An 18,364-nucleotide genomic window follows, 5' to 3' on the forward strand; every position below is an offset into this window, starting at 1 on the left:
AACTTTTGCACTCTCCTCCTTCACCCGCATCAACAGGCTCTTTAGTTCCTCTTCACTTTCTGCCATTAGAGTGGTATCATCTGCATATCTGAGGTTGTTGATATTTCTCCCTGCAATCTTGATCCCAATCTGTGACTCCTCTAATCCTGCATTTCTCATGATGTGCTCTGCATACAAGTTAAATAGGCAAGGCGACAGTATACAGCCTTGCCGAACTCCTTTCTCAATTTTGAACCAGTCAGTGATTCCATGTTCAGTTCTCACTGTTGCTTCTTGACCTGCATATAAATTTCTCAAGAGACAAATAAGATGCTCTGGTATTCCCATCTCTTTAAGAACTTGCCACAATTTGTTGTGCTCCACACAATCAAAGGCTTTAGCATAGTCAATGAAGCAGAAGTAGACGTTCTTCTGGTACTCCCTAGCTTTCTCCATGATCCAGCGTATGTTGGCAATTTGATCTCTAGTTCCTCTGCCTCTTCGAAATCCTGCCTGTACTTCTGGAAGTTCTCGGTCCACATATTGCTGGAGCCTAGCTTGTAGGATTTTGAGCATAACTTTGCTAGCATGAGAAATTAGTGCAATGGTGCGGTAGTTTGAACATTCTTTGGCATTGCCCTTCTTTGGGATTGGAATGTAAACTGACCTTTTCCAATCCTGTGGCCATTGTTGAGTTTTCCAAATTTGCTGGCATATTGAGTGTAGCACTTTTACTGCATCGTCCTTTAAGATTTTGAATAGTTCAACTGGAATGCTGTCACCACCACTAGCTTTATTGTTGCTCAGACTTCCTAAGGCCCATTTGACTTCACATTCCAGGATGTCTGGCTCCAGGTCAGTAACTACCCCATTGTGGTCATCAGGGATGTTAAGCTCGCTCTTGTATAGTTGTTCTGTATAATTTTGCCACCTTTGTTTAATCTCTTCTGCTTCTGTGAGGTCCCTACCATTTTGGTCCCTTATCATACCCATCTTTGCATGAAACGTTCTCTTCATATCTCCAATTTTCTTGAAAAGATCTCTGGTCCTCCCCATTCTATTGTTTTCTTCTATTTGTTTGCACTGTTCATTTAAGAAGGCATTCTTATCTCTTCTAGCTTTTCTCTGGAATTCTGCATTCAATTGGGTGTATCTTTCTCTTTCTCCCTTGCCTTTCACTTCCCTTCTCTCCTTAGCTATTTGTAAAGCTTCCTCAGACAGCCATTTTGATTTCTTGCATTTCTTTTTCTTTGGGATGGTTTTAGTTGCTACCTCTTGTACAATGTTGCAAACCTCAGTCCATAGTTCTTCAGGCACTCTGTCTATCAGATCTAATTCCTTAAATCTATTTGTCACCTCTACTGTGTATTCGTCGGGGATATGATTTAGTTCATACCTGAGTGGCCTAGTGCTTTTCCCTACTTTCTTCAATTTAAGCCTAAATTTTGCAACAAGAAGCTCATGATCTGAACCACAATCAGCTCCTGGTCTTGTTTTTATTGACTGGATAGAACTTTTCCATCTTTGGCTGCAGAGCACATAGTCAATCTGATTTCTGTGTTGACCGTCTGGTGATGTCCATGTGTAGAGTCGTCTCTTGGGTTGTTGGAAAAGAGTGTTTGCTATGACCATTGTATTCTCTTGACAAAATTCTACCAGCCTGTGCCCTGCTTCATTTTGTACTCCAAGGCCAAACTTGCCTGTTATCCCGGTTATCTTTTGGCTTCCTACTTTAGCATTCCAATCCCCCATGATGATAAGCACATCATTTTTTGGCGTTGCTTCTAGAAGGTGTTGTAGGGCTTCATAGAACTGATCAACTTCATCCTCTTCCGCAGCAGTGGTTGGGGCATAGACCTGGATCACTGTGATGTTGAATGGTTTGCCTTGGATTCGAACTGAGATCATTCTGTCATTTTGGGGATTGTATCCCAAGACTGCTTTTCCTACTCTCTTATTGATTATGAAGGCTACTCCATTTCTTCTGCGAGATTCTTGTCCACAGTAGTATACCTGATGGTCATCTGAATTAAATTCACCCATTCCTGTCCATTTTAGTTCACTGATTCCTAAGATGTCGATGTTCAGTCTTGTCATCTCTTGTTTGACCACGTCCAGCTTACCTTGATTCATGAATCTGACGTTCCAGGTTCCTATGGAATAAAAATCTTTACAGCATCGGACTGTCTTTTCGCCACCAGTTACTTTCACAACTGAGCGTCCTTTCAGCTTTGGCCCAGTCGCTTCATTCATTCTGGCGCTACTCGTACTAGCCGTCTGCTCATCCCCAGTAGCATATTGGACACCTTCCGACCTGAGGGGCTCATCTTCCGGCGTCATATCGTTATGCCTATTGGAACTGTCCATAGAGTTTTCATGGCAAAGATACTGGAGTGGTTTGCCATTTCCTTCTCCAGTGGATCACCTTTTGTCAGAGCTCTCAGCTATGACCTGTCCGTCTTGGGTGACCCTGCACGGTATAGCTCATAGCTTCACTGAACTACGCAAGCCCCCTTGCCACAACAAGGCAGCAATCCTTGAAGGGGGACCTTTACCTTTACCTTTAACTAATAAGAGTAAGGTCTTTAGAGGATTATTTGGGGATTATTATAAGTTTGCTTTCTATCCAGGAATTGGGTAAATTACCTACTTCAAAAATATTGTTAATGATATTTAATAAAGGAATTTTTATCAGGTGAGAAAAGGTATTATAAAATTCTGGGGGTAAGCCACCTGGTCTTGGTGATTTATTTAATTTAATATTTTTATGGTGTCAACCACTTCCTGTAAGTTTATTCTTTGATCTAGACATTTCCTGTCATCTTCTATTAATTTTGGAATCCTGAGAGTATTTTTAAAAAATAGATTCTATTACCATCCGGGTTATTAGATTTATATAAATCTTGAAAATATTCTGCAAAGACATTTATGATTGAACTAATCTTTGATATCATTATACCATCCTTCCTTTTTATTTCTGTAATTGTTTCCCTTTGCTTGTTTATTCCTTATCCTTGCTGCTAATAGCCTACCTGATTTATCACCGGACTTAAAAAATCTTTAGTACAGAGCATTTTTATGTATAGAGACTGTATCAATCTACTCCAAATTCTTCTTTTATTCTTTAATTGCCTTCAAATAGCTGTCTTTGGGATTTTCCTTATTGTTTTTCCAAAAAATAATTTTTGTGAAGACAATCATTCTCCATCTCTCTCTCTCATTTCATTGAGGAAAGATGTAGAGCTTATAGCTAATCCTCTAAAGTATGCTTTGGCAGCCTCCCAGTATGAAATGAGGAGCTTTCAGGGCAGGTATTGATTATAAAAAGATTTAAAGTTTTTAAATCTTTAAATCTTATAAAGATTTAAAGTTTTTCTTTAGTCTAACAATTTTTCAGAATTTCTTTATTCGTGCCAGGATTTTTTGCTTATATCTTGGTAAGTTAACACTAAATATATTGGGGCATGATCTTCGTAAATAAAACTGCCTATTGAAGTATCTTCAGTTATGTTTACTAAATGTTTACTAATAATGGTTTAGAATTCAGAACTAAACCAATCCTGGAATATGTTTCATGAACTTGTGAAAGACAGGCATACTCTTTCTCCAAAGGAGGTGACATGCCCCCACTGCCACCTCCTATCTCCCAGGAGTTGCCACAGCAACCAGGGCCTGCAGCTGAGCCAGCTCTGGCAGAAGAGAGAGGGGCCTCTGAATGTGCAGCAGGGAAAGCAGCACAAGTCAGCCAGGCTCTTCCCAAGAGGCATCTTTGTTGCAGCCGCAGATGCCTTCAGCTCGCCAGAACGACTCAGAGGAAGCAGAAAGGTGGTGTTTGCTGAACGCCGAAGGAGCCAAAGTAGATGGGGCCCAGCTGGGATAGCTCCTGGGGAGGATGAGTGAGTCATCCCCCCAGTGCAGCCAATTAGCTGGGCTGCTTTTAGGTGAGACAGCAGCAGCTCTTCGGCATAGGTGCAATCTATGCAGAAACCCTCCTGTCCGGCTTGGATTCCTTGGTCTGAGAACTTCTAACTCCTGGCAAACGGCTTTTGACTACGCACCTGATAACTGGACTGGCTTTGTAAATATATGTTTATCTGGACTCTGACCTTGGCTTTCCCTCGCCCTTAACTCTACTTGCTTTGATTCCTAACAACTTGGACTGGACTTTGACTTTGATTTGGTGTGGACTCCAGCTAGGCTCTGCAGCCCAGGCGTGTGGCCAGCTAGGGCAGCATAGGATGTCTCATTCTCCATATGTCTACTAATTGGAATTAAGACATTATTTTTGGAACATGTATTGAAGTGATTTATAAACAATGTTGTTACTTTCCTTGTTTTGCTTCTTAAAAGCTGTGGTTACGTCTTAAGCGTCTACAACAGATGCAAGAGTTCAGGAGCGACTATAACGAATGCAAGAGTTCAGGTACAGCAATCTGTATTTTAGCAATTTAATAAAACAAACATACCTTTCCGTGTGACATAGTTCATATTTTCTGAAAGAACCACAGTTTTATCTTGAGAATCCAAAAAAGAAAAAGTTGAGTAGTCTTCCATATCTACAGGAACTGCAAACATTAAAATGAGACACTGTCAAAGATCAAACAGAATGATGCGCAAAAGCAGAGGAAGGGGAAAGAGAGCAGGAAGGTTTACCTGGTGAAGCTATAAAGTTCAGGTATCTTTTTTCAGTATGAAGAATTTTCTCATTTATATGGGGAACAATATTTTGCTGTTCGATTATGAAGTCGACTGCATCTTTGTGATCATTCAGCTGGCCCTGGAAGGAGAGCGATAGAAATTTTGCTCTGATTTCTGTAGCAGTTTTAGATCAGAAAAGGGCCAATGCTCTGAGTGCCCATGAGGCTCTGGCCCAGAGTACGTCAAGAGCAGCCAGAGCCAGGAGCCTACAGCGGTCCACTCTGCTGCCCAGGAACTACAGGTTGGAAAGTTCCATAGGATATGTCCTCTCAAGCTCCTGAAGAAGCAGAGCTGGTTTTTTGAACCCCACTTTTTACCACCTGAAAGAGTCTCAAAGTGGCTTACAAACACCTTTCCCTTCCTCTCTCCACAACAGACACCCTGTGATGTAGGTGAACCTAAGAGAGCTCTGAGAGAACTGTTACTGGTCCAAGGTCACCCAGCAGGCCCCGTGTGTTTCAAAGTGGCTTATAATCATCATCTCTTCCTCTTCCCACAACAGACACCCTGTGAGGTAGGTGGGGCTGAGAGAGCTCTGAGATAATTGTCATGGCCCAAGGTCACCCAGCTGGCCACATGGGGAAGAAGGGGGGCTCAAACCTGGCTTTGTAGATTAGAGGGCGTCACTCTTAACCATTACACCAAGATGGCTTCTGAGAGTTTCCCTCCACTCATGCTATTGTCTTCTCCTGACCTGGCAAGTGTGTTAATAATCCAAGGTTAGGCTTGGCCTTGGCAAGATGAGCCTTGACTGTCTAGCTGCAAATACTGGCTTGGGCTGTGCAAACAGCAATGTAAATAGCCTTACGGAAGGTCCACAGAGAAAGGAAAGTACTTTGTGTTGCATATTTTAGAGCGCCCAAAGGCTTTTTTCTCCATGTCTTGCAAAAGCAAAAATGGCTTGCAATACTCTACATTTGACTAACCACAGGGGGGCTTATACAAAATGGTTTCCCAGTCTTCCACTTGTGCAAGGAATAGCGTGCAAACAGGTTTTCTGGTGGATCCAAGCTTCTGATTCTTATGCCCACAATGACTTCCTCCGCTACTCAGCTATGTTGTCTTGCCATGGCTGTTCTTGTGGCACAGATGCCTGTGGAATACAGACGGCTGGTAGCCCTCACAGCAAACAAGTCCCACCCTGTGATACTTGGCTGAGATCTCCTTGGTGGCCAGTATTCGGTAAATGTGGCATCCTGCAGACAAACCCTAGGAATGGAGAGGAAGCATCTCTTCAGACACCAGTTCTCCACCGGCCGGGAGAAGAAAGGGGCTCAAGGTTACTTCAGGAGAAGGTGAGCCAGGAGGGGGAGGGTCAGCCCATTTCAAAGCCTGAGGGAGGGGTCACCCAAGAGGGGGAAGGGTCCAATTCCACCCAAAGGCAGCAGGAGGCTGTGGATTTCCTAGTGAGGAAGAGGCTGCGGAGATGAAGGGTGAAGATTTCACAGGAGTGCTTGATGGTAATTGACTCCACAGCCAAGCAATGGAGCAAGTCATTGTGGGCATAAGAATCAGAGGCTTGGATCCATCAGAAAATGTCTTTATGCACTATAGTCCATGCAGAAGTGGAAGAGTGGAAAACAATTTTGCACAAGTCCCCTGTGCAAACTTAAACACAGAGCATTCCAAGCAGCTTCTACAGACTCCAACATTGAGATTTACACCATGCTGGTTCTCTAAGGCTGTCGAAGGGCCAACCGGTGCCAGCATGCCTTTGTGGCATCCCACCAACTTCAGTGATGGGGGTAGATCTGAACAGTATTTCCCCTATATATACTTTAAAGATTTAAAAGAAGGAAAAGTGTGTGGCCAAGTTGCAGCCAACTCAGGGCAATGCAATGAAGTTACCTGGGCAGAAAAGCTTTACCACTGGTTACCCTCGCATAGCAGCCCCAGTCTCCCACCCAGGTACGGGTTATTGTCTACTCTGCTTAGCTTCCAAGCCGTAACGAGATCAGGCTAGTCTGGGGTATTAGGGCTGCCGTATCTCTATTAATAAATTAGGAGACTCTTCAGCAGAAAAAGGTTAGAAAACAGAAAAGAACGGGGACGGGGGGGGGGGGGAGAACTCTTTTCCGGTCCATGTTTTCTTACTGATATTTCTCCTCAATTCAGAGACTCCAAGAGCCTCGAGGATTAACAAGCGCTTAGTTAAATTCTAAGGCATGGATAATCATTATATATTAGGTTTCAAAATCATGACTGCAAATTAAAGTAATGATGCCATTTAAGGTTCTCAGAACATTAATTCCAAGCCACCTCGTTACAAAAAGATGTAGCGCAGAAGCACAACTGAAGCGATCTGCCGCCCAATATTTCCACTGCACAGTCTTAATATATACATACATACATATATATACACATCTCAATAATGCTAAACACACCATGAACACTGCCTGCTGGAAGGACTCCGTGGCGTCCATGATCTTCTGCAGAGAGGTCTCGAGCTCGGCAACATTCATCTCTTTTCTATTAAAGGGCACACCATTAAAGAGAGCTTGAGGCAACGGACCCAAGCCAGTCTTCTGATAAAATGCTGCCCCTGCCTAAAGAGATCAGGGATGTCACCGTTACACGGAATGCAGCTGACTCCGGGGGAAAGAAATCATTATTAAATACCAACAGACAACGAACAAAAACATCCATGCACTGCTTGCTGGAAGGGGGTGGGGTAGGATGTATTGTTCTTGTGCCGCTTCCCAGAAAGCAAAACAGAAAACAAAATACCAGCCTCGGGAGGCCACATACGCAATGGATAGGAATTGTTGTGAATTTACAAAGGCTATTTGGGTCGACAATCTTGTTTTTAGCCGAAAAGCTGCACTCCCACTGTGAAGATGCGCATATGAGAACATGTGTCGTCATGAGCGCCATGCGATAGGGAAGCAGAACGTGTCCCTTCACTGTCCGGAATTTGCAGTTCTACGTCCATGACAGGACAAAAAAATTGGCCCCTTTGCCAATGCTTTGATTACGGATGGGCTCCCTTCTAAGCTCTTCTTGATTTTCACTCGTTTCTTTACAGGAGCTTCTCTCGTTTACTCAAAAAAAGACCTCCTCCTCAGCAGTTTTTCTAATTTCCTTTTCAAGCAGAATACCCCCACTTAACTTTCAGAGCAGGAGATGGTCATCTGTGGTAGGACAACTGGTTTGGGACAGTAGATCATTTGCTGGACTTCTTCCATAACAGGAAATTGTGTTCCTGAGCAGGGGTCCCCACCCTTTTTGAGGCTTTGCAGTTCTGAGACAAAATGGCTGCCAAAGCAACATTTTTAAAACTTGCCCAGCTGATCAAATCTTCAATCGTCAATCAGAAGCTCTGCTGAGCAAAAGCTCCATGTAACCATGTTCACTTTCTAAAAACCCTTGGTGGGTGCCAGAAAAGGTACCCTTGCAACACACTCACCACATGGGGGGGGGGGGCTGTTCATGCTGGAGTGTGTGGGATTTGTACTCCACTGAGAGCCACTGAACTGGATGGAGTCTGAACTAGGCTCCCAGCTGGATACAGCTTCTAAAACTAGCAGGACTTCATATTCTTAATGCTCCCCCATTTGAACTCTGTCCATCTTGCGGTGTGATACATAACTCTCTTTCTAAAGATCAAGGTAAGCAGCCATGTTAGTTTGTCTGTAGCAGCAGAAAAGAGCAGCAGAAAACAGCAAGAGTCTAGGAGCACCTTAAAGACTAACAAAAATTGTGGCAGGGGATGAGCTTCTGTGAGTCACTGTTCACTCTTCAGATACAGCTGTGTCTGAACAAGCAAGCAGCAACCCTCGACAGTTCATCCCTTGCCACAATTTTTAAAATCTTTTTAGGGTGCTCCTAGACACTCTTTTCTCTTTCTAAAAATACCACACTGGCATGGGGTGGCGGCTACTTGCAGCCCATGGGCTTGAATTAGGGTTGGGCGCTTCGGCCGCTTCGGCAATTGCCAAAGCGGCCGAGGCACCCCGAAGCGCCCAACCCTGGCTTGAACAGACATCACAGCATAACGGTCATAGAAGACTAGTGTGGGCTGGGTGACAGAAGAAACTGTCTCTGGGCCAGTTGGGCAAAATTCCCAACACCCAATCTTGTGGGCCTTCACTTCAAGAGTCAGCGGTTACAGAAAAGCGAGATGTTTAAAACAGTGATCCCCAACCCCCGGTCCGGGGACCGGTGCCGGTCCGTGGATCAGTTGGTACCGGGCCGGGGCTCCTCCTTATCCTCCTCCCTGGCTGCTGCTCACCTTTGGTGCTCTCCAGCGGCCGCCATGGCTAGGGCTCCCCCTTGGCATGGCACTGCGCAGCTGCTGCTGGCAGTGCCCCCCAGTGGGCAGCGGGAAGTCGGGGGCACCAGCGGGAAAGCAAGTGGAGCAGAGACTCAGGTGGTGGCAGCGATGTCCCTCGGCAAAAGTCTACTCCCCTGGGCCTCAGTAAAATTGTCAAGCATTGACCGGTCCCCGGTGATAAAAAGGTTGGGGACCACTGGTTTAAAAGACCTTCTCTCCTTTATCATGCAATGGCCCCCGTTCATACCATTCTGTTCTCGTCATAGTCCGAATGGACACCCAGGATGTCTTGCATGTCGGCATAAGGGAATTCCCTGCGAAGAACACGCTTCACAACCTCCACTGAGAGGACATCTCCGTCTTTTACTTCGTGGTACATCTGATTAAAAGGAAAGAGAGCGCACGAAAGAAAGAGGAAAAGTAATCCATTGAAATAGTCCCATTACATTAAATCTTTACCATCCAACTCTGCAAGTGAGTTTCTGGTACCCAATCACAGATCTATTCAGTTTAGTTTATTACCCAGCTACCATCAGTAGCCAGGAAACTTTAATACCTTTAGTCAATTAAACTTCAGTGAACTGTTCTCAATCTTAAATTAATACCGTGTGCATTTCTATGCATTAACAGAAAAGAAAGGTATTGGGCAGGGAGGCAGTGAATGAAAGCTATATTCATTTTCTACATAATTATGTGCATTTACCCAACTTCCTTCCAGTACCCAACTATGAACTGGGTCAAGCAACCAAGACAGATATTTACACAATAAAACTGTCATGTCAACTATTCCATAGCAGAAGGCTAGAAATATGAGCGGATTGCCAGATACGGACTCATTTTAGAAATCTCTTAGCTGGCTGAGTGGAGCTATTTAATTTGGCAAGTGGGGGACATAAAAAAAATCTCAGAGATATAAATTAGCCGTTAATAAATTTGGCCTGAAAATTGGCACACAACTCTGGAACCAACCCCCTTGCGATAGCTTTGCAGGAAAAGGAACTCGGGCTGGCTTTGAGAAAGAGCTGTAAAGGATTCAAGAAATATTGTTTCATTTTGGGCTGGCTGGGCCCAGAAGGATTTGTTTTCATCCCTGTTTAAGCATTCTGAATTCCTTCATCGTTATGGCATCACTGGAAAGGGGTGTGTATAAATTAAATTATAATTATAAATGAATAAAGAGTCTGACACAGCGTAGAAATGTTCACTTCCATTACTCTACGAGTATTCTCCTTAGGATGAGCCTCTTGTGGCACAGGGTGGTAAGGCAGCCGACATCCTCTCTGAAGCTCTGACCATGAGGCTGGGAGTTCGATCCCAGCAGCCGGCTCAAGGTTGACTCAGCCTTCCATCCTTCCGAGGTTGGTAAAATGAGCACCCAGCTTGCTTGCTGGGGGGTACATGGTAATGACTGGGGAAAGCACTGGCAAGGCCACCCCGTATTGAGTCTGCCATGAAAATGCTAGAGGGCATCACCCCAAGGGTCAGACATGACCCAGTGCTTGCACAGGGGATACCTTTACCTATTCTCCTTAGGAGCTTGCATCTTGAGACTTGAGCATATTACCCTGGGTTGGGGGTCAGGGGGAACCACTGGGCTATACTGCCTGAATGTAAGAACAGTTCCGCTATCTCAGACCCAGGTTCATCTAGACCAGCATTCTGTTTCACACAGTAACCAGAGAGGTCTCCAGGAAGTTAATAAGCAAGGCACTAAGGCAGGCCTTCTCAACCAGAATTTCTGAAACCCTGGGATTTCTTGATGGAAGGGTTTCCTGAAAGGGTGGGAGTTAATTTTTTATATATATAGCTGAGCATCCCTGTAATATATAGCATCTAATGCTGATTGTCTGGCTGGACTTAGTAAATTATGTTGAGTGATAGTTTGTTCCACCATCTTGTGGGTTCTTATGTGTCCTGCCCCCCCTTCAAGGATCGCTGCCTTGTTGTGGCAAGGGGGCTTGCGTAGTTCAGTGAAGCTATGAGCTATACCGTGCAGGGCCACCCAAGACGGACAGGTCATAGCTGAGAGCTCTGACAAAAGGTGATCCACTGGAGAAGGAAATGGCAAACCACTCCAGTATCTTTGCCATGAAAACTCTATGGACAGTTCCAATAGGCATAACGATATGACGCCGGAAGATGAGCCCCTCAGGTCGGAAGGTGTCCAATATGCTACTGGGGATGAGCAGACGGCTAGTACGAGTAGCGCCAGAATGAATGAAGCGACTGGGCTAAAGCCGAAAGGACGCTCAGTTGTGGAAGTAACTGGTGGCGAAAAGACAGTCCGATGCTGTAAAGATTTTTATTCCATAGGAACCTGGAACGTCAGATCCATGAATCAAGGTAAGCTGGACGTTGTCAAACAAGAAATGACAAGACTGAACATCGACATTTTAGGAATCAGTGAACTAAAATGGACAGGAATGGGTGAATTTAATTCAGATGACCATCAGGTATACTACTGTGGACAAGAAGAAATGGAGTAGCCTTCATAATCAATAAGAGAGTAGGAAAAGCAGTCTTGGGATACAATCCCCAAAATGACAGAATGATCTCAGTTCGAATCCAAGGCAAACCATTCAACATCACAGTGATCCAGGTCTATGCCCCAACCACTGCTGCTGAAGAGGATGAAGTTGATCAGTTCTATGAAGCCCTACAACACCTTCTAGAAGCAACGCCAAAAAATGATGTGCTTATCATCATGGGGGATTGGAATGCTAAAGTAGGAAGCCAAAAGATAACCGGGATAACAGGCAAGTTTGGCCTTGGAGTACAAAATGAAGCAGGGCACAGGCTGGTAGAATTTTGTCAAGAGAATACAATGGTCATAGCAAACACTCTTTTCCAACAACCCAAGAGACGACTCTACACATGGACATCACCAGATGGTCAACACAGAAATCAGATTGACTATGTGCTCTGCAGCCAAAGATGGAAAGGTTCTATCCAGTCAATAAAAACAAGACCAGGAGCTGATTGTGGTTCAGATCATGAGCTTCTTGTTGCAAAATTTAGGCTTAAATTGAAGAAAGTAGGGAAAAGCACTAGGCCACTCAGGTATGAACTAAATCATATCCCCGACGAATACACAGTAGAGATGACAAATAGATTTAAGGAATTAGATCAGATAGCCAGAGTGCCTGAAGAACTATGGACGGGGGTTTGCAACATTGTACAAGAGGTAGCAACTAAAACCATCCCAAAGAAAAAGAAATGCAAGAAATCAAAATGGCTGTCTGAGGAAGCTTTACAAATAGTTAAGGAGAGAAGGGAAGTGAAAGGCAAGGGAGAAAGAGAAAGATACACCCAACTGAATGCAGAATTCCAGAGAAAAGCTAGAAGAGATAAGAATGCCTTCTTAAATGAACAGTGCAAACAAATAGAAGAAAACAATAGAATGGGGAGGACCAGAGATCTTTTCAAGAAAATTGGAGATATGAAGAGAACGTTTCATGCAAAGTTGGGTATGATAAGGGACCAAAATGGTAGGGACCTCACAGAAGCAGAAGAGATTAAACAAAGGTGGCAAAATTATACAGAACAACTATACAAGAGCGAGCTTAACATCCCTGATGACCACGGTGGGGTAGTTACTGACCTGGAGCCAGACATCCTGGAATGTGAAGTCAAATGGGCCTTAGGAAGTCTGAGCAACAATAAAGCTATTGGTGGTGACAGCATTCCAGTTGAACTATTCAAAATCTTAAAGGACGCTGCAGTAAAAGTGCTACACTCAATATGCCAGCAAATTTGGAAAACTCAACAATGGCCACAGGATTGGAAAAGGTCAGTTTACATTCCAATCCCAAAGAAGGGCAATGCCAAAGAATGTTCAAACTACCGCACCATTGCACTAATTTCTCAAGCTAGCAAAGTTATGCTCAAAATCCTACAAGCTAGGCTCCAGCAATATGTGGACCGAGAACTTCCAGAAGTACAGGCAGGATTTCGAAGAGGCAGAGGAACTAGAGATCAAATTGCCAACATATGCTGGATCATGGAGAAAGCTAGGGAGTACCAGAAGAACGTCTACTTCTGCTTCATTGACTATGCTAAAGCCTTTGATTGTGTGGAGCACAACAAATTGTGGCAAGTTCTTAAAGAGATGGGAATCTTATTTGTCTCTTGAGAAATTTATATGCAGGTCAAGAAGCAACAGTGAGAACTGAACATGGAATCACTGACTGGTTCAAAATTGAGAAAGGAGTTCGGCAAGGCTGTATACTGTCGCCTTGCCTATTTAACTTGTATGCAGAGCACATCATGAGAAATGCGGGATTAGAGGAGTCACAAATTGGGATCAAGATTGCAGGGAGAAATATCAACAACCTCAGATATGCAGATGCTACCACTCTAATGGCAGAAAGTGAAGAGGAACTAAAGAGCCTGTTGATGCGGGTGAAGGAGGAGAGTGCAAAAGTTGGCTTGAAACTCAACATCAAGAAAACAAAGATCATGGCATCCGGCCCTCTCAATTCCTGGCAAATAGATGGGGAAGAAATGGAGATAGTGACAGATTTTATTTTCCTGGGCTCCAAGATCACTGCAGATGGGGACTGCAGCAAAGAAATTAAAAGACGCTTGCTCCTGGGGAGGAAAGCTATGGCAAATCTAGACAGCATCCTAAAAAGCAGAGACATCACCCTGCCAACAAAAGTGCGTTTAGTCAAGGCTATGGTATTCCCAGTTGCAATGTATGGCTGTGAAAGTTGGACCATAAGGAAGGCTGAGCGTCAAAGAATTGAGGCTTTTGAACTCTGGTGCTGGAGAAGACTCTTGCGAGTCCCTTGGACTGCAAGGCGAACAAACCGGTCAGTCCTAGAGGAGATCAACCCTGACTGCTCTTTAGAAGGCCAGATCTTGTAGATGAAACTCAAATACTTTGGCCACCTCATGAGAAGGAAGGACTCCCTGGAGAAGAGCCTAATGCTGGGAGCGATCGAGGTCAAAAGAAGAAGGGGATGACAGAGAATGAGGTGGCTGGATGGAGTCACTGAAGCAGTAGGTGCAAACTTAAATGGACTCCGGGGAATGGTAGAGGACAGGAAGGCCTGGAGGATCATTGTCCATGGGTTTGCGATGGGTCGGACACGACTTCGCACATAACAACAACAATGTGTACTGCCATTGTTTTAATGGGGTTTTATGAGGAAATTGTTATGGCTTTAATTGGCCGCCTTGAGGTGACAATGTTGTGAGAGGTAGGATATAAATCCAGTAAATCCATCTATCAATAATTTGTTAAACATTTATCAGGTATATGGCCATGTTGACCCCCCTGCCTCCCATGGCCAATGATTGGCCTGGAGGGGGTGGGAAGGGGAGGGTCCCGGGTGGGCGTGTCCACAGCTATGCTTCCCAACCATATTCTGCACAATCGTGCCACTTCTGGGGTTTCTCAAAGCCCGAAGAATGTTTCAGGGGGTTCTCAGTGGTAAAAAAGGTGAGAAAGGCTGCATTAAGGCATCAAATTTCCCCCAACAATGGGTCATCAGAATTCCACTGCTTCTCAGGTTCCATTTAAGCTCTTGCAGTTCGCAGCCTTAAAGCCCATCAATCAATTCCATCATAAAATGGACGAAACCTCCTTTTAAGGTTACCCAGTTGCAGTGGCCAGTTTCCGTGCTGTCCAAAGTAGCATTTTGTGTGTGTTTGTTCTGAATTTGCCCATCAGTTTCATCAGGGAGATCCCAAATTCAAGCGTTACGGTCCTCTGACAGTCTCCACGCTATCCTTTCTGAACTAAACAGTGATAGCAGATTCGTTCATCAAAGGCAAGGAACGCTCCATCCCACTGCCCATTTTGCAGGGTGCATTTATCACCTTTAATTTTTGAGACAAAGCAATGAGAACCACCGTATTTCAAGGACGCCAAAAAGTATTACACGATTGGCCGCTGCGCTTTCAGTCCTTTCCCGCATAATCTCTTAGCGTGGAATCTGCCTTTTCCACCATTACCGGAATTGTTTTCCCACCTAAATTTGTCACTCAGTTTCAGAGAAAATCATATTTTGGTAGAGGAGAGGAGAGAAATTCTATTTCCTCCCTCCATGCTGCTACCGTTGGTAAGTTTCTCCTTTGTTTCATTCAATCCATGTGTCACGGGCTGATAACTTGTGTCACCCTGAGATCTGCTCCACCTCCCTCTGCCTGTCTAGGCAACTAGTAGGAACTGAGGTGCAGAGGGATTCTATCTTGAGGCGGTTTATGAGGGTAGCTTTGTTGGTCCGTAGTACTATCTGACCTTTCAGTAGGGGGAGGGGGAGAAGAGTTGGTTCTTATATACCGCTTTTTTCTACCTGAAGAAGTCTCAAAGCGGCTTACTGTTGCCTTCCCTTCCTCTCCCCACAACGGACACCCTGTAAGGTGGGTGAGGTTGAGAGAGCCCTGATATTACTGCTCGGTCACAACAGCTTTATCCGTGCTGTGATGAGCCCAAGATCACCCAGCTGGCTGCATGTGGAGGACGACCGGGGAATCAAACCCAGCTCACCAGATTAGAAGTCCACCGTAATAACCACTACACCAAGCTGGCTCCTAACCACTACACCAAGAGGATTTGTGGGGCATGAACATGTGAGGCTCAATGCTCTTAAGATGCTAACAGCCTTGAATCCAGCTGTATTTTGAGGCAGTGAACCAAAATTATTTCTAGCCTTCTCTGATGAGGGTCTGTGCAGTTGTTTATGCAGAATACCAGGCTGTTCTTAAGGAAGCATGTGAATCAGCAGTTAAGAGCAAAACTGTTCAAGAAGAAAAAAAATAAAGGCTGCATTTCCACAGCCTCCCAGCGAAGAGGCCGTGTCCTGTGGCTACATCATACCTCTAGGAAAGCAAAGGTAACCCTGAGAGAAGCATGAATTTTCATCTGTTTACAGCACTAACATTTGTTATGGTGGTGAAAGCTTTTGCAACGTCCACTTCATCTGCAACGTAGTTAAGGGCTCTCCACAAAGCTACGCCCGCATCCTTATTTCCATCCACCTCTTCATTGGTATTTAAGATGAAAACAAATCCAATTCTGCTCAGGAAAGATGGAAATTGCACAAGTATCACACACACCATATAGTCAAAGCAGATTAATATAGGCTGTCTCAGATGTACACATTGGCATTTTATTATGTAAAATGGAAATGGCAAGCCATTCATGAGGCTAGCCTCAGCGGTCCACCGCATTTAAAATATCTGTATCTGTACAACTTCCTACTAGTGACCTTGGCAGAAAGAGCAGGCAACCAAGGAGGGAAAGTTTAAGGCCAAGCAGCTGACACTAGTACAAAAATACTTCCCCGATTTATTTTTTCCTGTACAGAAGAAATTTGCCAGAAACACTGGTTTTTAGCATATTCAAAGCATCCTCTATTACTGTACCAGCAGTCAGTGCTTTCATGTACGTGCTAGATATACAGGCACATGAAGAGGGGAGGTAATGGGTTCAATCCAACCTACTTTTCCACTGGTGAAAAATAGAGAAGGGATCCTCTATGATGGTCCAAAAAGACTCTTGGGGGTCATGGGACCAGCACAGACAAAAGCCATGTTTAGCTGAAATAGCTAAAGACCGAGTTAAAAAGGCAGCTAGATCCAACCTGGGTGCATTGCTTTCTACTCCCACTTGAGGTGGCAATCAGAGATCTTGTGAATGGAACCTCCCCACTGTTTTTTTTTCTTTTAATTTAGATTACAGATGCACAGAACCCGTTTTGATTTCAGGTGCAGTGCTGGAGGGAGGGTGGGGGAAGATTAATCTTTTATCCCACACTATTTCTGCAGTCTGATTTATTATTTAAGGTTATACATTTCACTCCCCGTGAAAACACTGAGCATTTCTGGGGAGTCAGAGGAGGATTCAGATAATGTGCATGGTATAGAGTGGGTGTGGCCAAACTGTGGCTTTCCGAATGTCCATGGACTACAATTACAATGAGCTGGTCAACATGCTGCTGGCCAGGACTCATGGTAATTGTAGTCCATGAACTTCTGGAGAGTCACAGTTTGGCTACCCCTGGCATAGAGGAAACCACCTTCCCTTTGCATCCTGCAGCCTGACTCAAATTAAGGATTTAACAGGAAATGGGGAGGGTGAAGAGAGAAAGCGAAGGAGAGAGCTGTTTATGGAGCTCCTGTTGTCCACTTTGGCTTTGCCTGCTTTCTTCCTTGGATAACAAGCGTGGGGACCTGCTGCCAAAAACAGCCTCAAACAGGGTTAAACTCCCTAAAACTGGAGAGGAATGGGTGTGGGTGTGTCAGGATTTCCAGATCCAGGTTGGAAAACTCCTGGAGATTTGGAGATGGAATGTGGTGGAAGGCAGGGACACAATGTCAGAGCCTACCCTCCAAAGCATTCCTTTACTCCAAGATGAGTTGTACTTCGAGGGGGGATGGGGAATCCCTGGGTTCCACCTGGAGGCTGCCACTCCTACCCATGTGTCAATACTGACAACACTTTGATGGACACCAGGTCCTTGCAGAAGTAGATCAAAGACATATCCACAGTCACAGCAACCTCTCTAAAGCTGAGAGTTTAGCAACCTGCCCACATTTCTGCTACATTCAGCCTAGCCCAGCAGAGAACCGCTTCAAGAACCCTCTCCATCAGGTTTTCTGTTCTCCTAGCCAGGAATGCAGAACACAGCTGGAAGCTAAAGGAGGCCTTTTCTTGGAGACAAAAACTGGCCACAACTAATTCTGATTCTGCAGCTGACATCTTATTTGATAGTGGGAAAGATAGATATTTTAACTAACCCTTTAGACCAGGGGTGGGCAAACTGTGGCCCTCCAGAGGTCTATGGACTACAATTACCATGAGCCCCTGACCGCATTTGCTTGCAGGAGCTCATGGGAATTGTAGCCCATGAACATCTGGAGGGCCACAGTTTGCCCAGCCTTGCTTTAGAGAGATGGTTGGATACTTAATGCTGCAAAATATACATTGTGCATATATGATCTATTCATAGGGCAGAACATGTCCTGGCATGGGAAATCTTGGTATCCATTAAATGCAGTTAGAGTAGGATTTCATTCTGTTCATGTGTAACAAAATGGCACCTTAAAAAAAAAAGAATACTGGAATTACCTTATAGGTACTTTTTGATGGTAGATTACTTCTACGAGTTTCATAAAGGCAAGCGCCTCTTCCTGTAGCGGGTCAATAAAGAGAACCTAACCGGAGAAAAGGTTTCATAGGTCATCTCACTTGAAGGCCACGAGAAAGCACATTGCTTGTGCACACACACAAAACAAGTTCTGACTGAAGGAATGAAGTTCTGTCTAGGATCTCGCATTACTGCGGATGGTGGCCAGGGTTGCCAACGTCCAGGTGGTGGCTGGAGACCTCCCACTATTACAACTGGCCTCCAGTTAACAGAGATCAGCTCACCTAGGGAAGACGGTCACTTTGGAAGGTGGACT

At 44.6% G+C, this 18,364-nt stretch overlaps 1 protein-coding gene across 2 annotated transcripts in view; it reads right to left on the reverse strand.

The window, feature by feature from the left end:
- UGGT2 (UDP-glucose glycoprotein glucosyltransferase 2) overlaps nucleotides 1-18,364 on the reverse strand; it is a 135,634-nt gene that overhangs the window by 58,376 nt on the left and 58,894 nt on the right. Inside the window, exons 14-19 of one of the 2 annotated variants that reach the window (XM_077343894.1) lie at nucleotides 18,030-18,115; nucleotides 15,839-15,974; nucleotides 9,198-9,329; nucleotides 7,062-7,223; nucleotides 4,633-4,756; nucleotides 4,446-4,544 (exon numbers count right to left, since the gene is read on the reverse strand). In XM_077343894.1, the coding sequence (XP_077200009.1) occupies nucleotides 4,446-4,544; nucleotides 4,633-4,756; nucleotides 7,062-7,223; nucleotides 9,198-9,329; nucleotides 15,839-15,974; nucleotides 18,030-18,115 (739 nt within the window). The remainder of the gene's footprint in view (nucleotides 1-4,445; nucleotides 4,545-4,632; nucleotides 4,757-7,061; nucleotides 7,224-9,197; nucleotides 9,330-15,838; nucleotides 15,975-18,029; nucleotides 18,116-18,364) is intronic. The other variant, XM_077343895.1, reaches the window with a different exon arrangement.

The sequence above is a fragment of the Paroedura picta genome, chromosome 6 (genome assembly GCF_049243985.1).
Source record: "Paroedura picta isolate Pp20150507F chromosome 6, Ppicta_v3.0, whole genome shotgun sequence".
NCBI lineage: Eukaryota > Metazoa > Chordata > Lepidosauria > Squamata > Gekkonidae > Paroedura > Paroedura picta.